The sequence below is a fragment of the Ahaetulla prasina genome, chromosome 17 (genome assembly GCF_028640845.1).
Source record: "Ahaetulla prasina isolate Xishuangbanna chromosome 17, ASM2864084v1, whole genome shotgun sequence".
Lineage (NCBI taxonomy): Eukaryota > Metazoa > Chordata > Lepidosauria > Squamata > Colubridae > Ahaetulla > Ahaetulla prasina.
This window is the reverse complement of record NC_080555.1, coordinates 6,465,671-6,490,705: the sequence shown is the minus strand read 5'-3', so window position 1 is coordinate 6,490,705 and position 25,035 is coordinate 6,465,671. Positions and strand designations below refer to the sequence as shown.

Genomic DNA, 25,035 nt, shown 5'->3' with positions numbered 1-25,035 from the left:
GGGGGGTGAAAGGTGGCTGAGATAAGCGCTACTGAGGTTTAGCCGCCGATAACAGGTGCAAAATGCTGGTATGTAGGGATAACAGTAACAGTAAGAGTCAAAAGGGACCTTTGGAGGTCATCGAGCCCAACCCCCGGATCACGCAGGAGACCTGTACTAGGGATTCGAACCGCCGAACGGCCGACCTTTCCGATCGACCAGCTCAGCCGTCTTAGCCGCTGAACCAGCTAGTCAGGTTATTTTTATTGTAGTCCAAAATATTGCAACGTTGCCTACAGTTTTTTTTTTTGGGGGGGAGGGAGGATTGGTTTGTTTTTCATCATCTCACCCTCCACCGTTTCCCTTCGTTTCTTAAGGTGGGCGGTTGGCTTTTCGGAGATGTTCTCGAGAACGTCTCGTCTAGGTTTGGTGAGCGGTTTGGTGGATGAAATAGGACTTTTGCATGAAAGAGAAGCTAGAGCAGGGGGTCTCCAACCTTGGTCCCTTTAAGACTTGTGGACTTCAACTCCCAGAGTCCCTCAGCCAGCAAAGCTCTGGGAGTTGAAGTCCACAAGTCTTAAAGGGACCAAGGTTGGAGACCCCTACGTAGTGGCCAATGAGCACCTTCTCCCCTGCACCATCACCTAAGGTGACTATCTATTGAGATCTGGTTTTTAGAAGGGCCCATGGCTGACCTTGGGAGTCCCTCTGTCCTTGAATGGCCAATGGATGAATGGCCGTTTCCAAAGGTAGGGTGTAGATGGTGCCCAGAGACTAAAGAGCTATTGGGAAACACCCAGTTGGCATTTTCTGTTCTTCCCCAAAGGTGCTTTTTCAAAAGACAACTGTATTTAGTTTTGTTTTTTTTGGAAAAGCTTCTTTGGGACAACTTTGACTGACCTGGATCAGTGATCTCCAACTTTTTGGGCCCCGTGGAGAGAGGTTTTTTCTGTGGTCCGGAGGGGGCCTGGTTTGGTGTGGTGTCTACATCCTCACCCGTTTGCGCAGCCCGGTTTCTGGCATGCTGTGGCACCACCAGACGTGGATGACCAAGAACCTCCATCAGACACTTGATGGCGTTGAAGGAAGGAGAAATCAGAGGCTACAAACTTCCGAAAGGAAGTTAGCCGCGATCTACGTTAGCTGTTCCCCCGGGAAACGAGCCCTTCGTGTTTGCGTCCCGAAGGGAAAGCAGATAGCCCTGCCCAACAAGGATACTACTGATATCTTGGGATGGCAAAATAGCCTTCGTCATCCCATCGGTGGCTGACGTCCAGTGGTGAGCTGCAAACGGTTTAACAACCGGCTCGGCGAATGCGCACTTTGCCTAACGTGCTTGTGCGCAGCGTTCAAAATACAGCCATTTGAAGCTCAGCTGGTTACCTTCTAAGGCAAGCCCCGGTAAGTACAACAGCGGAGGCGCGGAAATCAGCTGTGCCACGCGAATCAGCTGAGCCAGAAAGAAAGGAAATATAGGACAGGGTAGGGCGGGTGGCGGGTGGGAGGAGCCAGCTGATCGTCGGAACTACCAGTTCGCCCAAACTGGCAGCGGCCCACCACTGCTAATGTCCTTGGATACAAGGAGAAATCCGAGGTTTAGCCATGTTGGCAACCCCTCGAGCTCCAAAAGGAAGCCGGATGCAATCCATCTAAGCTCAGTGGATGGAGCAGGAATAAAGACCATTAAAATATATCGAAAAAGGATGCATGTTTCCCCTGCCTGATAGGAGTTTGGCTCCCCACCCAGAATGAAACAGGGAAAGGAAAGGAATGTGGGCCTTCCTTGCATTATTTTTTAAAATTAGAATGCAGGGGGAAAAAAAATTGAATATGCGTTCCCCGTTCTTGCAAATGCATAGACAGCCTTTAAAAATGGAAATCAGACAGTTCAATTCCAAGTTGGCACGATGCCGAAGGAAAGAGCAAGGAGTTGTGAAAAACTAAATCCCCCCACCTGGAATTAGAGCTAACTTTTGTAAGTGGGGTGGTGGTAAGTATGCGTGGAAGTTTCCAAGAAACCACCTGGCTCAAAATGAGTTGGCTTTAAAATAATGATCTTGGAAAGCTCGCTGACCATTTTATGCATTTCGGTTGACTTTCCCACAATCCTTAGCATTGATCATCACCATCGTCGTCATCAGTAAAATAACGGCATCCACTATAAGAAACCAGCGGGTTAAACCAGGGGTCTCCAAATCTGGCTGCTTTTAAGACGTGTGGACTTCAACTTCCCAGAATTCTCCAGCCAGCCATGAGAATTCTGGGAATCCAACGCACCACGACTGAAATGACCATCAGGTGGCAGCAAGGAGATTCCTATCTCTTTGCTGCCCTCTAGTGGTCACCCAAAGCTTTGCCACTCCAACTGGGAGAATTCTGGGAGTTGAAGTCCACAAGTGACCAAGTTTGGAGAGCTCCTCCCCCCACCCACCCCCGATCTAAACTGTTGGTCCTTCTGTTCCTAAATTCCTCTCCCATCTTTCTCCATAAGCGACGCCGTACCCATTAAAACAAAAGAAGGCAACCACAAGCAAAGAAAAGTAAATTCAGCGGAATATTGGGGAGGCGGGGGGAAGAGAGATAAATTAATAAATATAAATTGGATTCTGGCCCCTTTGCCGATGTGGCATTCTGCTTCTTTGCTCATGATTTAAACGGGAAGATTTGGTAGAGAAACGGAGGCTGAAAGTCAATTGTCTCCAGAGAGTCAATTAAAAATAATAAAAAAAGCAGGAATGTAGGCCTTTCTTTCTTTCTTCCTTCCTACGACTGTTGGCTCTATGTTCTTTTGCAGAGGAGTCTGTTAGCTGCAAAAGTACAGTTTTCCCTCCGTTGGAGCGTTCCCAGATCCAGGAAACCCACCTTTTAAAATCTCTTTCAAATCCTAGACTGGGCGCAGAGACTGGGCGTGTGAGGTGGGCAGGCAAAAAAAAATCATCATTATTATTATTTTTTAATTTGCATTTATATCTCGCCCTTCTCCGAAGACTCAGGGCAGCTTACACTGTGTTAAGCAATAGTTTTCATCCATTTGTATATTATATACAAAGTCAACTTTTATTGCCCCCAACAATCTGGGTCCTCATTTTACCTACCTTATAAAGGATGGAAGGCTGAGTCAACCTTGGGCCTGGTGGGGCTTGAACCTGCAGTAATTGCAGGCCGCTGTGTTTAATAACAGACTGTCTTAGCAGTCATCATGTTTTAACGACCTCGTAATCCTTTGCAGGGGGTGGACAACTGAATGGAGCTAGCAGGGTGGTTTACTGGCCGGATGCCTTTCCTGTCGCCAATGCGGAGTTTTGTTCGACAGATATATTCTCGTCGTGCCCAGAGAGAGAAATAAAACTGTTTCTACCTAGGATCGAACTCACAGCCTCCTGATTGTGAGGCCAGAGCCCCACCACTTGCCCACTGCACCACTCCTGCAGGCACAAATCAATGCAACGGGGGGAAGGGGGGATGGGTAGGTGGGAAACAGATAAGAGGCAAATATGCCCCATCCACACTGCCTGCTCAGAGACACAAGAATTGATTCTCATGCCCCAAATCCCAGCCCAGATTGCTCTCTTTGCAACCCATCATCCTCCTAAGTCCGTTTTGCTGGATGCTAACCGAGTTTGTCTTCTTAAAGATGGCTTCCATGAGAAAGAAAGAAAGAAAGAAAGAAAGAAAGAAAGAAAGAAAGAAAGAAAGAAAGAAAGAGAGGAGAATAGAGGAGGTGAAGGAGAGAGAGGGATGGAAGGAAGGGGAAGGAGAGGAAGACAGGGTAGGGGAGAAGAGTAGGGGAGAAGGCGAGAAAGGAGGGAAAGAGGAAGGGGGATGTAGGAAGGAGAGGAAGTGGAAGAAGGTAGGAAAGGGAAGGAGGGAGGGAAGGAAAAGAGGAGAAGAAAGTTTGTTGCGAAATGAAGGGAAAGGAAGGGTAGAAGAGCAACCCCAAACTTAATCAGAGTGTCTTCTCTTTGTGCTTTCTTTAGAAAAAATATGTATGATTATGTACGGACAAGAGAATATACATTTGCAATATGTATATAAGAAAAGAAAAAGAAAAAAAACTTTTTTCAAAAAAAAGAGAGAGAGATGGCTTCCATGGAAGTGCAGTTTATTCAAATATCATTCGCCTTTTTTAAAAGGAGGAAATTGTGGGTGAGGGGTGGGGGGTGGGAACCCACATTTCTGACAGCAGTTATTAGCCGGAAAAGCCGCTGATGGGTGGAAGAGCAACGGGGGCAGCCTGCTGGCATTTAGCAAGAGAGTCCTTCTTGGAAGACCCCCTCCACGCTTCCCGGCAAGTCCCTGTTTAAAGTGCACCGGAAAGGGTTGGAAAAGAAAAAATCTTGCAGATAGCGTGAACATTTCCAAAGAGTATGTAACTGCTCGCCTGGGCTATATCTCCCTCTTGGTGGTAGATACAGCTACGAAAAAAATAATCATTTTTGCCATTTTGCTTTCTTGCATTTCTTTTTCTCTTGATGCGGGTGAATAGGAGGAGACTGCAAACGTTGGCTTGAAAACTCAACATTCAGAAAACTAAGATCAGGGCATCCGGCCCTCTCAATTCCTGGCAAATGGATGGGGAAGAAATGGAGGAAGTGACAGATTTTATTTTCCTGGGCTCCAAGATCACCGCAGATGGGGACCGCAGCCAAGGAATTAAAAGACGCTTGCTCCTGGGGAGGAAAGCCATGGCAAATCTAGACAGCGTACTAAAAAGCTGAGACATCACCCTGCCAACAAAAGTGCGTATAGTCCAGGCTGCGGTTTTCCCAGTTGCAATGGATGGCTGTGAGAGTTGGACCATAAGGAAGGCTGAGCGCCAAAGAATGGAGGCCTTTGAACTATGGAGCTGGAGAAGATTCCTGCGAGTCCCTTGGACTGCAAGGCCATCCAACCTGTCAGTCCTAGAAGAGATCAACCCTGACTGCTTTTTAGAAGGCCAGATCCTGAAGAGGAAACTCAAATCCTTTGGCCACCTAATGAGAAGGAAGGACTCCCTGGAGAAGAGCCGAATGCTGGGAACGATGGAGGGCAAAAGAAGAAAGGGACAGCAGAGAACAAGGTGGCTGGATGGAGTTACTGAAGCAGTCGGCGTGAGCTTAAATGGACTCCGGAGGATGGTAGAGGACAGGAAGGCCTGGAGGAATGTGGTCCATGGGGTCAGGATGGGTCGAACATAACTTGGCAACTAAGAACAACAACAGCTAAAAAGGTCAGGTAATATTGGAAGCAACATGAAGCAGGGAGGGGGGAACAGCATGATTAGAGGTCCTCAGGAGGGGTCAACATTTGCCCCTCCCAATAAAATGCAGGTCCCAACAGGTGCCTGGCTCAGCCAACCTTTAGAATTAGAAAGCAGAAGAGTAAACAAAGATGATTAGGTGGCTGAAGATTAAAACATGTGAAGGACATATGAGGAACTGGGCACTGCTTGTCCACAGAGAAGGAGGACTAGGGGTGATATGAAAGCAGTAGTCCAGTATTTGAAGGGCTGCCCCAAAGAAGAGGGGGGTCAACCTATTTCCCAAAGCACTAGAAGGCAGGACAACAGATGGAAACTAACCCTATGAGAGAAGCAACCTCTGGAATTAAGGAGAAACCTCCTGACAGTGAGAACAATTAACCGGTGGAACGGCTTGCCACCAGAAGTTGTGGGCGCTCCATCCCTGGAGGTTTTTAAGAAGAGACTGGACAGCCATTGGTCTGAAATGGTATAGGGTCTCCTGCTTGAGTAGGGGGCTGGACTAGAAGACCTCCAAGGTCCCTTCCAGCTCTGTTCTGATTGATGGATGGATCGAACCTCTGGGATCAGATCCCAAAGTCTGAAGATCACCCGTTGAGTGGATGTGAAGGAAATAAAAGAGGAGGATGGCAGGGACAAAAACACAACACTTTTTAGCAAGCCTCTCACGTCTGCAAGAAATTATTCTCATGAAAAACGGAACCCAGGGAGACAAATGACCTGACACACAACCTAGTTCTTGGGAGGCACGCTAGCTCCGATGGAGAGGATGACAATTTAGAGAGGACAACTTCAGACTTGAGACTTCGGGGTGGGGGGGAGAGTTTTATAGAACAACCCCCCCCCACCGCCCAATTCCCGTGTGTTTGTGTGTGTGTGTTTGTGTGTTTTTGCACGGCCTTTTTATTTTTCACAACTTTACGTGGTGAACTTGTCTTGAACTCCAAGGGCAGAAGTGCAGTTGTGGTGGGGGTTTTTTTGCCGATAGGATGTTCAGACTTTTAAAAGCGCGAGGTGTGAGTGCGTTCCTTTTAAAAGTGCAAATAATATTTCTCACCCACCCACCCACCCCCCGCTTTTGAATGATGTTAAATCGTTAGGTTTGTTATCTTTATCTCTGCAAGGGAAGATGCCACATACAATCCACACTCTGGATGGCCAAAGGTATTAAAACCAGATTTGGCACAAACCCAATGACCATAGACCCCTCCTCAAATGAGCCACCCCCCCTCCTTGACATTTAACTCAGCCGAAAATTAACTAGGTTTAGCCATCGAATGGACACACCCGATGTTGGGTAGATCGCCGATCTGCTATTTAGAAGGCGTCTGTGCGGAAGCTGGGTTTATAAAAACATTGCGGCTTTTTTCCAAGATTGTGGTAGCAAGGGTCCACTTCTGTGGTTTTTTTATGAGGATATACAAGGTATATCTGTTCTTTATTAGAACAGGTATTTATGTACACCTGTTCTTTATTGGAGTCGGGTTTGTTTATTTTATTTATTTATCAGCGTTGGGTTTGTTTCCAATCTTTTTGCTGATGCGCTCTTTCAATAAAACATATGTAGGGAAGGATTTCTTTCTGGCTGACTGAAAATGCAATTTATTTTACGTTCCCCGATGTTGTAACTGGATTTTGGAGTTCTCGGCCACTAAAATCACTGCCGGTGCGATGTTAGGGGGGGGGGGATATTAGATCTGCAAATCTGGTTATTTTTTAAGTTAGAGGACGGCATGCTTAGAAGATGCTGGGGAGCCCATTCTCTGCTCGCTCGACAAACCCGAACGGCCCATAAATCTTTGCAGCTTTGCAATTTAACAGCTTGTCTCTTAGGAACCATCCCGTCCCTGCGTCAAAACCGAAATGCTTCTCCCTTCCCTGTCAATTGATTCATCGAATTGGTTCTGGCTTTCTTGCTTTCCGGGTGGTTTCCTCGCAGGGTTGTTATGAGGCGAGGGTGGAAGAAGGCAGGAGGCCTGCAGTCACCACTACCGGTTCGCACGAACCGGTCCGAACCAATACCACCTCTGTTCAGAGGGAAGGAGAGGGAGGAACAGGCAAAGAATACGTTAAAAAGAAAAAAGATGATGATCTTGAGGACTAGAAACATTGTTGGGCCTGGTCAGGGGTTGAGAGAGCCCTTTTTGCTACAAAGAGGGTTGAGAATGCTTTCTCAGAAGTTGGAGGAAGGCGGGATCAGAGCCAGTATGGGGCAGGGCCAGAATCCAAAGTGGGCGGGGTCAGAATCCAGTGGGTGGGCATGGGACAAAACCAGGCGGGGCATAAAATGGATTGGGGGGAGGGGAAGGAGTCTTCTTTTCTATCCCTTTATTCTTATTCTCTTTTTTCCTCCTGCTTTTTTTTTTATCCAGCTTTCCTTTAAATCTGGGTTGCTCTTACCAGTGGTCTGAACGGATATTTTGCTGTTTTTTTTAATTTTTAAACCATGACAGGAAATTAAGAGGGAGGAGGGGGCGCCCGAAATTTCAAAGATCTGCATTGCTCTTTGTATCAGATACCAAAACTTACAAAAAATCACTTTGCTTCCTTCGATTCTGCTAATAAATACAGGGATTAAAAAGCATTGAGAAACATGCGTTCCCTTCCTTTCCTATGAAGATTGATTTTTTAAATAAAAAAATTAACATACTGTGGGGTTTCCTGCCCTGAAAATCACCTTCTGGGTGGCCTGAAAATATGATCATAGTAAAGAGCAATAATAATAATAATAATAATAACGACAATAATTACAGCAACAATAACACGATCCATAAAACAACAACCCTCAGTGGCCACCCTGAATTATTATTATTTTTTTCATTTGTCCATTATGCAGCAGCGTTGTTGATTATAAAAAGCCATTTGTTTCTTATAGAGAGAAGAGGAAAGGAATCGACAAGGCCTGTCTGCTCCAGAAATCAAAATATTTACATGTCTGGAAAAAAATCCCTTCATGGTTCTAGTCCATATGAGGGCCTCCTTTGCATAACAGAAAACAATTGGCGCGGTTTCTCTTCGCAGACTCATTGCAAAGATTATAAAATAGATGATAGATAGATATAAAAAGAAAGGAAAGAAAGAAAGAAGAAAAAAGAGAAGGAAAGGAAGGAAGGAAGAGAAAGAGAAAGAAAGAAAGAAAGAAAGAAAGAAAGAAAGAAAGAAAGAAAGAAAGAAAGAGAAGTAGACGGTAGTCCTGTAGCTGTTGAAATATTTTTTTTTCCCTTTTAGCAAAAGCAACTGCCTGTTATTATTAAAACATCACCTAACCGGCCAAGCCATGCAAGCATTAAAATCCATGCGCTTCGGTTTTTAAATGCCACACGGACAGATGATCTCAGGGTGAACCCCGTCTTTTCGGCGTGGGAGGGAATTGGGGCAGGCTGAGTCACCCAGAGGGGAGAAACAGGGGAAATAAATAAATACTAATAATTAAAAAAAAAAAAAAACAAGCCACGAGTTTAAAAAAACCGCAAAAGCAGCTGATGTGTTTGAAAAGAGCAACGCATTCCAGGCACGGTGTTGTCCTCCGTTCGGGAGTCAAGGATTGTAAAAAATTAACAAACACGAAATCGTTGGCGGGGGGGAAGCATCCACAAAGCAAGTAATTGTTGCGACACCCCGGGCTTTAAAACGGTGATGCGCCCCGCTGAGCCAAAATACCGCCTCTAATTAGGACGAGGGCCATGCACACAAAACACACACACACACAACTAATCTGGGGGTTTCTCTTTCCAGCATACAAATATCTCAAAAACCTCCCTTGTTGGCTTTTCTCGTATTGATTTGAGACCTGGTGGATTTGCGCCGATTGATCTCAAATCTCTTTGCGGGGTATCAGGCTAAAAACTTCGGACCGGTATCTGTCCACCTTGGCGATTTTAAGACGGGTGGACTTCAATTCCCAGAATTCCCCAGCCAGCTGCAGCTGGGGAATTCTGGGAGTTGGAAATCCACCCGTCTTAAACTTTCCAGGTGGAAATGTACTGAGTTAGACCCACGACGTCTTCCCACCAATCTAGACAGCCATTAGACAGGGATAACGCCCACCCATTGGGAAATCAGAATATTCGGAAAGCCAATGCCCATGGATGTGATCTGAATCATTGTTTTGAGGGTTCCAAACGGGAGAGCTGGATTGGAAACCGGATTCCGACAAATCAAATTTCCCCATTTCCCTTGAAATTGTCATCTGAATGGCATGGTTCCGTGCAACCCACTGAATCGGCTTGTGGGATTTCCCTGCAGGGATTCGTCCAAACGAAGGATCTGAATTACGAGAACCGATCGTTCTGAAATCAACATGGGAGTTGTCCCAAAGGTGTTTTTTCAAGAGCCAACTGGACTTACTGGGTTTTTTTTTTTTTTTTGAAGACGTTTCCCTTCTCATCCCAAGAGGCTTCTTCCGTTCTGTCTGGATAGTGGGGAGCGGAAGGATTGATACTTCTTGCAGGCAGCTGGTCATTTGCATCCTTTTAGCGAGTCCGTCGAGACCACTTTGAAGTTTATTTGTGTCCTCAGGCTCACCTGAGTGGTGGCAAATGGGTGTGGAGTTTTCTTGGAACTGCTGAAAGGACAATGTTGTAGATTGATAGATGATGCTGTAGATTGGAGATAGATGATAGACAGGTGACTCTGATGACAGATAAACCTCAAAGTGGTCTCAATGACCCTCTAAAAGGATGCAAATGACCAGCTGTGTGCAAGGAGTATCAATCCATCCATCCTCCACCATCCAATATAGAGCTGAAGAAGCTTCTTGGATGAGAAGTGATACGCCTTCAAAGGAAAAACCCAGACAGTCCAGTTGTCTCTTGAAAAAAAGAGCAACCATGGGACAACCATGACCTGGAGGGCTGAGAATCTCCATTAACATGGAGTTGTGTAACCCCAGGAGATAACTCTCAATGAGATCCTCCACAACCCACGTGAGTTGGTGGCCCTTCATTAGACGTGTGGTAGGGGATCCATCACCTACCCAGAGGTCGTTCCTTTTACCGGCCTCAGCTCACACGCTGAGAAATTTCAAATCAATGACCACGGACGAAGCAAATCCAGCTTATTCAAGGAAGTTCTAGCTATCTACAGTATCAGCTCTTATAGAAAGTCAGGCTCTAAGATCTCAAGTTATAGAAGTTGCCAGAAGACCATGCATGGATAACAGGTTGGATTGTCCTGAAAAATTGGGCGGCTCGCGAGACCCACAACTGCAACATCTGATCTGGTGGAGAGAAAGACCCCCTCTCCACCCCTCCCCAATGCTACATCCTGCCAAAACTAGGAATCAACACAAAAATTGTGAGGATTTTGTCCCCTGTCCTAAAAAAAACTTGAAACGTCATAAAAAAACAAAAAACGAAACGAAAAAAGTCATAAGCTCACCACGCTAAGGCAACAGATTTTACCCACCCCGGATTGGATGTTAAGAAGCGAAAAGTTTTGTTTCATGCAGATAAGTTCGAGTTCCTGTCGCTTTATTTCATGCAAAGATCCGCCACGTTTCTAGCCCTCGCTGAGGTGTTTTGTGAAAACTTTTGAAAACACTGGCGGTAGTCACGGGACCTCCCCCACCTTTTTATGATAAAGCGGCCGGGTACTTGCTTTACTTTTTAAAATGTGGTTGTTACGAAGGTTTACAATTTTGTTGTCGCATCAGCTGGCAAGCTTATAACTTTCCGGGGCCTGGTTTGTTTGTTTTTTCCACCCCAAAAATCACGCCGATTTCCCCGATCGCGAGTGAACGTTAAAAGTTTCTCCTTCCAGGATCCCATCGTGAGACCAAGACAACGGGATTTGCAACAAGAAGTGATTAAAAAGGGTGTAAGTTTGTCAAACGCCACCATTTCCGATCCAGGTGAAAGAAAACGGGGGCCGTTTGGTTGTAATTGTGTTCATGCAGGGAGAAGGGGAGGGGTTGAGATCCAAGCCTCCCCCCCCCACATCTTGTAGTCAGCAGTGAACAATAGGGGGTCACGGCGGAGGTTCAAGAACCCTGTTGGTCCAACTTTCTCCGTCGCGGGACGTGTTTGGAGGTTGGAGTTTGCTGTTTTTTGATGCTCCTCCCAAAGTCCTTTCTCATCTCTACAGCAAGGAAGACGAAGAAGGGTGCGACACCCTTGTACACTGACACAGTGCGGCTCACAACGGAGGAAGATCCTGGCGAGGGGCTTCTTTCCCGACCCCTTTTAAAACACCCGTGTCCGCCATTGTCCTCACCTGCGGTGGTTGGGAAGCTTCGACGACACCCAACCACACTGTCACAACATATATATATTATTATTTTTTGGCCATGGGTTTGGGTAGGGACTTCAATTGGGTAGCTGGCGCCCCTTGGTAACACAGACCACAAAACAACATTCTTCTCTCGGACAAAGAGAGAAACGAAACGAGACTGAAGGATAAAATCAGTTCGCAAGGACTTTCTCCTCTGGCACAGACCCTTCCCCGCTCTTCCCCCGGGACCTGTTGCCGACACAAAGTCAGCGGATCCGAGCACAGACACCCTCCCCAATTCTTCCAAATCACGAGAACCCAAGTAAGAGATATCAATGCTTCAAAAATCGAGAGGACGCGAGCCATCGGTGCTCTCATTTGTCCAAATGAAGGATCTGAATTACGAGAACTGATCATTCTGAAATTAAGGAAAACTCGAACAACTGGTCCCAATTTTGTCTAAATGAAAAGGACCCAAGTCATCACTTATCCCTTGGTCCAAATTCTGGATCCGAATAACTGATGCTCCGAATTGAGAAAGACTCGGGTAAATTGGTCCTTGTTTGTCCAAATCAAGGATCTGGTTTACAAAGATTGATTGTTCTGAATCCAGGAAATTCACAAAACTAGTACCGATTTGTCTGAATGAAAAGGATCCAACCAAGTTAGTTATCACTTTCTCCAAATCTTGGATCTAAATAATTGCTGCTCAAAAAAAAAAAAAAAAAGAAAGACACGAGTATTTGGTTACTCGTTTTGTCCAAATCCAGGAAGATCTGAGTTATCCTGACCCATTTTTCCCCCGAATCAGGGATATTCGGGTAATAAGTGTCAATTTGTCTCAATGAAAAGGACCCGAATCAAAGGTACCAATTCATCCAGTTCATTGGGCCCTGGTAATTGACTCCAATTGTTCAGAATTAAGAGGACTTAAATAACCCAATCGCAATTTCCACTACCAGTTCGCACGAACCGGTCTGAGCCAGCTGAATACCAAATCTGATCAAGAGGACTCATGTAACTGAGTACCAATTTGTTTGAAGAAGATTTAAGGGCACCCGATCAAGAAGACTTCAAAAAAAAAGAGACCATCCCTTCTTATTCAGGAAGAAACCAAGAAACAAAAAATATTCTTCAAAGACCAAGGGAATTATTTGCGGCTCAAAGGACCCCCTCACTCTTCACCTTCTCATATATATATCTTACTTGGTTCCTCGGTTCAACCATCTTAAACTTTTTGGTCCTTCGTCCTAGCCAAGATCCGAATTTGCGGGAGAAATTTTAACATTTCTTACTGGGAGGAATGACCCACATCGTACCTATGGGGGGGTGGGTGTTTATTCCCGAGTAGTGTGTTTATTCCCGAGCTGATTTTATCCTGGAGGCTGTAGCCCACAACAAGGACCCTCCTAAAGAACGCAAAGACAGACCCATCCAATCCCTCAAATGCCCCCCAACCCTACCATCAAGACATGCCTATAACAGAAGGGGAGAAGAACAGAGATCTTCCCAAAAAAAAAGGGGAGGAGGAAAGGAGGGGTGAGGGAAGAGACGCCACGCCCCCCCTCCCTCAAACCAACAGCCCTGAAAACAAGCCAAAAGGAAGGAAATGAGGAAGGAAGGAAATGGGAAGGAAGGAAGGAAGGAAGGAAGGAGAAAGGGAAGGAAAGAAGGAACGAAGGAAGGAGGGAAGGAAGAAAGGAGAAAGGGAAGGAAGGAAGGAGGAAAGGAAGGAAGGAGAAATGGAAGAAAGGAAGGAGGAAAGGAAGGAAGGAGAAATGGAAGAAAGGAAGGAAATGGGAAGAAGGAAGGAAGGAGAAAGGGAAGGAAGGAAACGAGGGGAAGGAGGGAGAAAGGGAAGGAAGGTAGCATCATCACTCACTCTTCAGCTCTGTTTGTTTAGTGTGAGCTTGGCAGCCGCAGGTATGTAGATACAAGCAAGCAGGAAAAGCTGGGTGGGGGGAGGGTGTCTTTTGTTGGTTTCCAAGGATTCCCAATGTTCAGATGGGGGGGTGGGAGGGAGTCCCCCCCCCTCCCATGTGGTTGCAATGTTTTATACAAGTTCAAGAAGCATCATGAGCCAGCGGATGTTTTTATACCCCCTTCTTCCTCTCTCTCTCTCTCTCTCTCTCCTTCTCCATCCGTGGTTAGTCTCGGCCCTGCCTTCCTACTGTTCCTCTGTTCCTTCTGTCCAATTCCTTTCCGGGCACGAGATAAATCCCATAGACATTTTGGGTGGGTGGGTTCCGTTGTCATCCGATGGTTGAGGTCGGGGTCCACTGGGCCACTAACAACTTCTTCCTTTTTCCCCCCCTCCTCCTCCTCCTCCTCCTCCTTTCTCCCCCCCAGGCTGCCCTGCCACCATGCCCCACCCTCTCCCCTCTTAGATGAAGTATTCCTTCTTGTCGTCCCCGCCAGGTTGACCTCCTTCTGCATTGATAATGGCCGTGTCAGCATCAGGGGCATCATCGGAGCCTTTGGCCTCGTGGGTCAGGTAGGTACCTGTGTGGGAGGGAGGGAGGGAGGTGAAAGGGAGGGATAGAGAAGAAAGGAAGGAAAAGAAAAGGGAAGGAGGGAGGGAGGTGATAAGGAAGGGAGGGAGGGAGGGAGGAGGGAGGGAGGGAGGGAAGGAAAGGTGGTGATAGAGAAGAAAGGAAGGAAAATAAAAGGAAGGGAGGGAAGGAAGGAAGGAGGAAGGGAGAGAGGGAAGAAAGGGTGGTGATAGAGAAGAAAGGAAGGAAAATAAAAGGAAGGGAGATAATACAGAAGGAAGGAAGGAGGGAGGGAAGGAAAGAAGGAAGGAAGGAGGAAGGAAGGAAGGGGAGGAGGAAGGAAGAATGGTGATAGCGAAGAAAGGAAGGAGAAGGAAAGGGAGGAAGATGATACAGAAGGAAGGAAGGAGGGAGGGAGGGAAGGAAGAAAGGAGGGAGGGAGGGAAGGAAGAGTGGTGATAGAGAAGAAAGGAAGGAAAAGAAAAGGGAAGGGAGGAAGATGATAAGGAAGGAAGGAGAGAGGAAGGGAGGGAGGGAAGGACGGGTGGTGATAGAGAAGAAAGGAAGGAAAAGAAAGGGAGGGAGGAAGGAAGATGATAAGGAAGGACAGAGGGAGGGAGGGAGGAAGAAAGGGCGGTGATAGAGAAGAGAGGAAGGAAAATAAAAGGAAGGAGGAGGGAAGGAGGGAAGGAAGGAAGGAGAAAGGGAAGGAAGGGAGGTTGGTGATAGAGAAGGAAGGAAAAGAAAGGGGAGAGAAGAAGGGAGGGAGGAAGATGATACAGAAGGAAGTAAGGATGGATAAAGGGAGGGAGGGAAGGGAGGGAGGGAGGGAGGTGATAGAGAAGAAAGGAAGGAAAATAAAAGGGAGGGAGAGAGGATTGAAGGAAGGAAAGAAGGAAGGATGGGAGAGGAGGAGGAGAAAGAAAAGAAAGTAAGGGAGGAAGCATGAAGAGGGAAGGAAGAAGACAAATGAGAAGTTATTTGGCTTTGATGCCTAAGTAAAAATTATTGCAAATCTTCCTTCTACAGGCTGGTAAAAAGGAGGCACATTGGAAGCTCCAAGTTATTCCTAGTCTTTAGGCCAAGTGCCCGAATTTGGACCACGCAGATGCTGCGCTGGCCATAAGTGCAAGGCCCGGCCACCTGTGACTTTTTTCATTGACGACGTAACTTCGAACTCTTGGTACTAAATGAGAGGCTGTAAATTGAGGGACTAAGTCGTACGCCTCCAATCTGGGCAACAGATCGACCGGGCTTCTATCTGAATGAACAGCTAAGAGCCAGGCCAGTGGAACTCCAAGACACATGAAGATGGAACGAGAGGGAGCGGCCCTTACCTTTGTGCCGAATCAAGTAGTGTCCGAGAACGATGAGGAGGATGAGGAGGAAGAAGATGACAAAGGCTACGACGCCCCCAACAATGGCATGGTAGCTGCTCCTTTGCGGTGTCATGGGACTAGCATCTATCCGGATAGATAGAAACAGGAGGTGAGGCTCAGTGGCCAAACCAAAGTGAAAATAGAAAACAGAGATAGAATAGAATAGAATAGAATAGAATAGAATAGAATAGAATAGAATAGAATAGAATAGAATAGAATAGAATAAGGAAAGAATACAATAGAATAGAATAGAATAGGGAAAGAATAGAATAGAATAGAATAGAATAGAATAGAATAGAATAGGGGAAGAATAGAATATAACAATAAGGAAAGAATAGAATAGAATAGAATAGAATAGAATATAGAATGGGATGGGATGGGATAGGATAGGATTCTGAATAGAATAGAATAGAATAGAAAAATAGAATAGAATAGAATAGAATAGAATAGAATAGAATAGAATAAAATAGGATTCTGAATAGAATAGAATAGAAAATGGAATGGAATGGAATGGAATAGGATAGGATTCTAAATAGAATAGAATAGAATAAAATAAAATAGGATTCTGAATAGAATAGAATAGAATAGAACAGAATAGAAAATGGAATGGAATAGGATAGGATAGGATTTGAATAAAATAGCATAGAATAGAAAATAGAATAGAATAAAATAAGATTCTGAATAGAATAGAATAGAAAAATAGAATAGAATAAAATAAAATAAGGTTCTGAATAGAAAAGAAAATAGAAATAGAAAAGAATAGAAAATAAAATAGAATAAAATCAAATAAAATCAAATAGGATTCTGAATAGGATAGGATAGAATAGAATAGAATAGAAAATAGAATGAAGAGAAGAGAAGAGAAGAGAACTAAGGCTGGTCGAGAATTATGACCATTTCCAAGTTCTTGGCCAAGATGAAATGTAAACTAAATACTTTTGGATTTTCTTTTTTCATTTCCCAATTGTAGAGAGCAAGAATTGATTTTTCTGAGGATTTCAGTTTAGTTTCCCCACCACTACCACCTCCAGGTTTCTTGGTGCAATAAAAGTTGCTAACCAGGACAAATATGGATGTCCGTCCTCCGCTGTATCCACCAGGACCCCCTGGTAGGCTAATCTTCATAACAAAATTAGGGGCTTTTATTAGATTGCTGTAGATTAATTTTTAATGACTCTGGGTATTGTCCGAAGTTAATTTTTAATGGTGTGTATTTGGGTTAATGACCTTTCCAATCCGGCTGCATTTTCTGCCTGTTGCAGAAATCTAGGCTTTAGGCATTGGCCGTAAGTAAAAGAATTCGTCAAGGGTTGGCATTTTCCTCACAAAAAACACATGGGAGGTTCTGAATTGAACAGTCGTTGGTCCAGAATGGTGCAGGGCAGGGATGGCTAACTTTTTTGCTGTCATGTGCCAAAAGTGGGGGTCGCAGGGGGGGTGGTGTAGCGCACGCGCCTGCCCACACTCATAATTCAATGTGCCCCGCCCTCCCCCACATTCCCCCCGCTTTTGGCACGCAATGGCCCTGTGGGCCCGGGAGGCCCAGTTTTTTGCCCTCTCCAGGCTCCAGAGACTTTCTAGGAGCCTGGGGAGGGTGAAAACGACCTCCCCACCCCCAGAGGCCAGAAACGGCCTGTTTCCCAACTTCCAGTGGGAACAGAAGGCCTGTTTTTTGCCCTCCCCAGGCGCCAGAGGCTTTCTAAGAGCCTGGGAAGAGCGAAAATGACCTCCCCAACACCGGAGGCCAGAAACGGCCCGTTTCCCGATTTCCAGAAGGGAAATTGGGCAGAAACAGCCCATTTCCCAACTGATATTGGCCCGAAAATCAGCTGGCCAATATGCACATGCACGCTGGAGCTGAGCTAGGGCAATGCTCACATGCCCACAGCTATGACTCTGTGTACCACCTGTGGTACGCGTGCCATAGGTCCACCATCACAGGTGTCGGGTCTCCTGCTTGAGCAGGGGGTTGGGCTAGAAGACCTCCAAGGTCCCTTCCAACACGGTTATTCTGTTGGTATAATCAACTTAGCCGAGGGGCTTTAGAAAACACGGCTTACCGCTGACGGAGAGGGTGTATCTCGCAATGGAGTTGCCCACAAGATTGGAAGCATAGCAAATATAAGTCCCACTGTCGCTTTTGTTTAAGTTGGGGAAGGCGAGGATGTTATCTTGAGCATCCAACAAGGGGGCGTCGACACCGTCCTTCTCCCACTTGTAATCCTGGGGGCTGTAAGGGAAGGAAGAAGGAGAGACCATCTCAAACAAGTGAATCTGTCTTTTGAAGATCATTTGACGGCCGTCTCCAGGAGAGCTTTTTACCAGGTTCGCCTGGTGCGCCAGTTGCGCCCCTTTCTAGACCGGGATGCCCTATGCACGGTCACTCACGCCCTCGTGACGTCTCGCCTGGATTACTGCAATGCTCTCTACATGGGGCTCCCCTTGAAGGGCATCCGGAGGCTGCAGTTAGTTCAGAATGCGGCTGCGCGGGTTATAGAGGGAGCCCCTCGTGGCTCCCATATGACACCAATCCTGCGCAGGCTGCACTGGCTACCTGTGGCCTTCCGGGTGCGCTTCAAGGTTTTGGTAACCACCTTGAAAGCGCTCCATGGCATAGGGCCGGGTTATTTACGGGACTGCCTACTGCTACCGAATACCTCTCACCGACCCGTGCGCTCTCACAGAGAGGGACTCCTCAGGGTGCCGTCAGCTAGGCAGTGTCGTCTGGCGACGCCCAGGGGAAGGGCCTTCTCTGTGGGGGCTCCCACCCTCTGGAACGAACTCCCCCCAGGACTCCGTCAACATCCGGACCTCCGAACCTTCCGTCACGAGCTCAAGACACATTTATTCATCTGTGCAGGACTGGCTTAGATTTTAAATTTATAGGGGTTTTAAATTGGCTTTAATATTTATATTTCTATTTTTTAATAATTGGGCATTAGAATAAGTTTTTTAATGATTATTTTAATTTGTATATAAATGTTTTATGTGCCTGTGAACCGCCCTGAGTCCTTCGGGAGATAGGGCGGTATACAAATATGAATAATAAATAAATAAATAAATAAAATCAAAGAGAACGGGAGGCGTTTATTTTGGGCTTTGTTTATAGGCAGTCCTCGCTTAACAACCAATTTGGGGCATGTAAGGCGGGACTGTCCAAGGAGTGGCGCGGTGGCCTAGAGGTGGAGCTCTCGCCTCACAATTAAGAGGGCTGTGAGTTTGATCTTACGTAGAGGCAGATATCTCTCTCTCTGGGCACACTGAGAATATATCTGCTGAACAAAACTCCGCACTGGCAACAGGAAGGGCATCCGGCCATTAAAACACTCGGCTAGCTCCATTCAGTTGCCCAGACTCCGCCCCGCAAGGGATTATGGGGTCGTTAAATGAAGATGAAAGCGGGACTCTTCAACCGTGGCAACTTTAAGACTTGTGGACTTCAACTCCCAGAATTCCTCAGCTGGCTAAGGAATTCTGGGAGTTGAAGTCCACAAGTTGCCCAAGGTTGGATTCTCCCTGCTGTAAAGCACCCCCTGGTGGTCAAAAGTGGTTCCGCTGCCCCCTGCATGTCACACAGGTCGCCTATACAAATGATGTTCTGCAGTCTTGTGACCACTATTTGCAAAGTTTTCGCCTGTTTCCAGCAGAAAAACACTCATTCAACGCTGCTTAATGACCAGAGCGTTCACTTAACAGCCACCATGGAAAAATCCAGAAATTCACTTACACCAGGCATGTGGTATCTGCATTTCCACCCACCGCCCCCTCCAAAATTAACCTGGCATTTGTTTCTTGGCTTCTAGTTTTATTTTTTAATTTCATTTCGGGTTTTTTTTTTTTTTTTGCTGCTGCAGGACATTTATTCGGTCATAAACCATTTATTATTTTTTTGCAGGGCTCTGAAAGCACACACACTCACATACACAGTATGTAGGCAGCTGAAATTATGGTTTCAAATTATAATAAATGTTACACACACAAACACACACACACACACACACACACACACACACACAGAGAGAGAGAGAGTATGTAGGCAGCTGAGAAATAAAACAACAGATATACTTGTGCTATTTACACCCTAGCAAAACACAAGCACAATTCTGTAGGACAGGACAAAGAAAAGAGCCAAAGGGCCACTAAATTTCACTTCCAGAGGATCTCCAGGACTTTTTAAAAAGCAACAACACCCAAGCTTGTAGTCCTCATGGTTAATGATATATTAAAAATGCTATGTGAAAAGCGCCATAGCCAGAAGTCTGGCTGCATGCTAATGTGCCCTCCCCAGCAACGTTGCTTCTCCCTTAAAGCAGAGCAAATTGGGGGGAAAAAAAGGGGTGGTGGTAAAAAGATGAAATAAAAACAATTATGCAAAGGTTCCTCATTTGGCCTTCTCCTTTACGTGGGCTGCCAAAATTTTGCTTCTCCCAGCGGGGTGGTTGTGAAAGAAGAGGAAAAAAACAACAACAACCTGCAAACTCAAAATCGCAACTGTCCCACACAGCTCCACCTGTTTTAAAAAGCAGCTTAATTTTAAAGCCTTGGGAAAGATTTGGATAGAAGGATCAATTTATTTTGTTACAGCAAAAAATTCACAGAGAGATAGATAGATAGATAGATAGATAGATAGATAGATAGACAGACAGACATAAATAGATAGTTAGAGAGAGACAGAAACAGAAAGATAGATAGATAGAGAGATAGATAGATAGATAGAGAGAGAGAGAGAGAAATAATTAGATAGATGGATAGAAAGAGAGAGACACACACAGAGAGAGAGAGACAGAGAGAGAGAGAGAGAGAGACAGACAGAGACAGACAGACAGTCAGAGAGATAGATAGAGACAGACAGACAGACAGATAGAGATAGAGACAGAGAGAGAGAGACAGACAGACAGACAGACAGACAGAGAGATAGATAGTTAGATTCTATTCTATTCTACCACAAAAATGAGGGGATCAGCAACCTATTCTCCAAAGCACCTGAGGGCAGGACAAGAAGCAATAGATGAAGCTAATCAAGGAGAGAAGCAACTTAGAACTAAGGAGAAATTTCCTGACAGTGAGAACAATTAATCAGTAGAACAGCTTGCCACCAGAAGTTACAAATGCTCCAACCCTGGAAGTTTTTAAGAAGAGATTGGATAACCATTTGTCTGAAGTGGGGTAGGGTTTCCTGCCTAAGCAGGGGGTTGGACTAGAAGACCTCCAAGGTCCCTTCCAACTCTGTTATTCTGTTAACGTTTGCCCCATCACCCAGCATCCCCCTTCTTCCTCCCAAAAGTGAAAGGCAGCTATTTGCAACCCCCCCACCCCCCCCCCCAAATTTTCCCCATCGTTGCAAAATCAGTCTTGAGCAAGGACGTCTAATTTTGCACTCCAATCTCAGACACCTTCTCAAACGGTTGGAGGTGTGGGAGGTGTCCGAACAAATAGAAAAGGAAAGAATCCAGTGCGTTCGCCATAGCAGGAAAAGACATGGTAGCTGTGTTCCAATATTTGAGGGGCTGCCAGAAAGAAGAGAAACAAGAAAGAAAAAAAGAAGAAAAGAAACAATGGATGGAAACGAACAGAGGAGAGAAGCAACCTAGAACTAAGGAGGAAATTCCTAATAGAACAATGAAATCAATGGAACGGCTTGCCTGGTTGCATGGTACAGAAGCTCCTGCTTGAGCTGGGGGGGTTGGACTAGAAGACCTCCAAGGTCCCTTGTAAATCTGTTATTAAGGAGATATTTCTGGTTTCTTTCTCTGAAACCATCAGCACCACGGAGAGAGGGGTGCGCTCTGCGAGGTCGGAGAGAGGCCCGAGGAAAAATGGCATTTTAACGGCGAGAGCGGGAAACTTACATTGGATTGCCTTCCCCTTTGCAGTGTAGCACTAAACTGTCTCCTTCTTGCGGATGCTCCGGTTTGGGTTCGATCTTTGCCGTCGGTTTGTCTGAGGAGAAGACCAAGGAGAGAAAAAAAAAAAAAGAGGAAAACCAGTAAGCAGAATTACTGAGCCCCCACGCACGTCTCTTTTTTCTGTTAAAATTTGAACACTTTTTTTCTTTTCAACTGTTTTGCAGCGGTAACCAATACTCTACACATTTTTTTTCTCCCTAATCCTAATGTATCTTTGATACGTATATTTCCAATATTAATTATTTCATTGACATACATACATGGACATAAACGTGTACGCAATTTCCTTTCCAACAGTTTTTGTTTCCTCCTGTTTGTGCCTATATTTCGACTCCTATTTCAACCATTATTCAGTCTTTCGTGGTCTTTTTTACTTTTTCCTCCAGCCACTTACACCGTTTCACCCATAGTAGGTAATATTCTGCTTCCTCTTTTTCTTGCCTCTCCTTCGTAAGCTTATCCATTTCTGCACATTCCAAAATTTTCCTAATTGCATTATCATCGGTTGGTATATTACTGTTTTTCCAATTCTGCGTGTAAACTATTCGGGCTGCTGTAATTATCTGAATAATTAAATACCGTATTTCTTTTTCATAGGACCCTGAAAGAATTCCTAGTATCAAATGTTTCTGGTCTCATTTCTAGATTTTTGTTTAATGGTTTCTTCTAGTTGTGATTTAATTGTGCTCCAATACTGTTTCGCTTTGTGACAGGGCCACCACGTGTGGTAATACGTTCCCTTTTGCTGTTTGCATTTCCAACATAATGGCGAGATATTGGGGAACATCTTTGCCAATCTAGCTGGTGGCAAGTGCCACCTATAGAACGTTTTGTACATGTTATAGGGTAACTGTCTCAGGGGTGAAATGTAAAATTTGTTACTACCGGTTCTGTGGGCGTGGCTTGGTGGGGTAGTGGTAATGTGACTGGGTAGGCATGGCCAACTTTTTTCTTTTTTTAACTTTTAAAAGCATTTTTTTCTACAACTTCTACGGCCGAAGAGGTTGTAGAAAAAAATGCTTTTAAAAGGTTCTGACAATCCCAGCTGAGTTGCCTGATCGTCAGAACCTTTTAAAAGCATTTTTGTTGTGTCTCGTCCAATCTCACCACAGCCGGGGCCTTCTTATCTGCTTCCGAACACGGAGGAATGTCCTAGTATGCCTCCCGGCCCCAGCCCTGGCTCCATGCCCAGACAGGCTGAAGAGGAGGAAGTATCTCCAGCCCCCAGCTCTGGCTCCATGCCCAGGCAAACGGAGCAACTAGACCCCTCCTCCTCCTCCACAGCATGTGAGCCTGAGGGAGGTCAATTGCCAACAGCTGCAGACTGGAGTGACCCTCGCGTCAGAAGACTTGATAGGCAGAGGCAACAGAAGGAAGGGAGGGGCAGGCCTGGATAAGTGCTGAGTCATGGAGCCACACCCCATGGCCTATATAAAGGATCTGCTTTCTGGCATTCTCTGAGTCAGGCAAAGTCGAACATATTTCGCTGAAGTCACTTTCTGGTCTCCTGCCTGCCTTGAGGACTTTGCTAGGACTTTGGCAGAGCTGCAGAGGCACGCCTGATTCGGATTTCCCTGACCCGGCCGTCAGCGGAGGAGTGGGACACGACAATTTTTTACAACCTCTTCGGCCGAAGAGGTTGTAGAAAAAAATGCTTTTAAAAGGTTCTGACGTTCCCAGCTGAGTTGCCTGATCGTCAGAACCTTTTAAAAGCATTTTTGTTGTGTCTCGTCCAATCTCACCACAGCCGGGGCCTTCTTATCTGCTTCCGAACACGGAGGAATGTCCTAGTATGCCTCCCGGCCCCAGCCCTGGCTCCATGCCCAGACAGGCTGAAGAGGAGGAAGTATCTCCAGCCCCCAGCTCTGGCTCCATGCCCAGGCAAACGGAGCAACTAGACCCCTCCTCCTCCTCCACAGCATGTGAGCCTGAGGGAGGTCAATTGCCAACAGCTGCAGACTGGAGTGACCCTCGCGTCAGAAGACTTGATAGGCAGAGGCAACAGAAGGAAGGGAGGGGCAGGCCTGGATAAGTGCTGAGTCATGGAGCCACACCCCATGGCCTATATAAAGGATCTGCTTTCTGGCATTCTCTGAGTCAGGCAAAGTCGAACATATTTCGCTGAAGTCACTTTCTGGTCTCCTGCCTGCCTTGAGGACTTTGCTAGGACTTTGGCAGAGCTGCAGAGGCACGCCTGATTCGGATTTCCCTGACCCGGCCGTCAGCGGAGGAGTGGGACACGACAATTTTTTACAACCTCTTCGGCCGAAGAGGTTGTAGAAAAAATGCTTTGCAAAGGCTCTGCCGATCCCAGCTGAGCCGCACGATCATCAGAGGCTTTTTTTTTTTTTTTACTTTTAAAAGCATTTTTTCAGCCGAAGATCCGGTCCGAACCGGGAGCATTTTATCCCTGGGTCAATGGCTAGATAACAGAAACAGAAGTTAGAAAGGAGGAGATATAAAAAGAGGAAATGGTAAAGTGGAGAGTTGTTAATGAAGATGATGTTGAGTATGAATTTTATTATATTATCAATATGATGGAGATGAATTATCACAACAAAGGTGTAACAGGACTATCTAAACATAACTGTACCCAGAACACACACCGTTTGATGAAAATTGAATTATATAAATAAAATAAAACATGAAAAAAAGGAAAGGCATTACAAACGGGGTGGGAGTAACTCTGGGAGTTGAAGTCCACCTATCTGCAAGGGACCAAGGTTGAGAAACAGGGTGGCAGGCTTAGAACTGTCAAAATCCGGCAAGATTTTCGAACTAAAATCACAGGTTTGACCCGGGTCACTCACAAAAGACGGAGAGACGCTGCAAAGCCGATTTCTCAGAGATTTGCAGAGACGAGTGATCGACCGTACAGGTGACGTTCGCACCGTCGTCCTCTTTGCCGACCGTAATTTCTACTTGGCTGGTGACCGTAAAGGTTTTTCCGTTGGCATCTTTGGAGACTTCCAATGGCTGCCCTGTTTGGAAGAGAGAGAGAGAGAGAGAGAGAAACAACAACTAAGATTGGTGGTTTAGCAAAAGGAGAGGAGAGAGGGCAATGACTTAGGTGCAAAAGGACATCAAAACCAGGGGTGAAATGCTACCGGTTCGCACCGATTCGGGCGTACCGATAGTAATAAAAGCTACTGGTTTGGGTGAACCGGTACCAAAAAGAAAAGAACAGCTACCAGTTCGTCCGAATCAGTATTTCTGATGATCAGCTGTGCCGCGCAATTTAGATTTGCTAGAAAGCAGGAAATCCTGCTTTCTAGCAAATCTAAATCACGCGGCACAGCCGTTCCTCCCCTCACTGTTCTACTTACCTTCAAAAGGCTCCTTTTTCTGCATGAAGCGTGCACTTGGCATGTACCACGCATGCCCGGGCAGCGAACCGGTGGCAACCCGCGGAGGATTTTACCACTGATCAAAATGCATCCTTTAAGATTCTGGATCACAATGTGCTTAGGGGATTGTTTTTGACTTAGAAAGTCCAACTCCCGAATCAACAATCCCATCTAAATTATCCTGATTTTTTTTTTTATCGCCTCAAAAATCAAGACTTCACCTTTGCAAGAGGTCCTATTGTATATTAAAAGCTGGTTCTGCCCCCTCTCTGTATTCCAGAGCAGCCTACTTGAGGGGCTGCCCCAAAGAGGAGGGGGTTAAATTATTCTCCAAAGCACCAGAGGGCAGGACAAGAAGCAACGGATGGAAACTAATCAAAGAGAGAAGCAACCTGGAATTAAGGAGAAACTTCCTAACCATGAAGACAATTAACCAGTGGAACAGCTTGCCACCAGAAATCATGGGCGCTCCATTACTGGAGG

At 45.8% G+C, this 25,035-nt stretch overlaps 1 protein-coding gene across 1 annotated transcript in view; it reads right to left on the bottom strand.

Annotated features, from left to right (window-relative positions):
• Window positions 1–834: 834 nt before the first annotated feature.
• Window positions 835–25,035, bottom strand: part of CADM3 (cell adhesion molecule 3) — a 121,597-nt gene continuing 97,396 nt past the window's right edge. The window contains exons 5-9 of the mRNA XM_058160072.1: window positions 24,016–24,186; window positions 21,149–21,239; window positions 17,360–17,529; window positions 15,258–15,383; window positions 835–13,930 (exon numbers count right to left, since the gene is read on the bottom strand). Coding sequence (XP_058016055.1) covers window positions 13,812–13,930; window positions 15,258–15,383; window positions 17,360–17,529; window positions 21,149–21,239; window positions 24,016–24,186 — 677 coding nt within the window. The 3' untranslated portion in view covers window positions 835–13,811. The remainder of the gene's footprint in view (window positions 13,931–15,257; window positions 15,384–17,359; window positions 17,530–21,148; window positions 21,240–24,015; window positions 24,187–25,035) is intronic.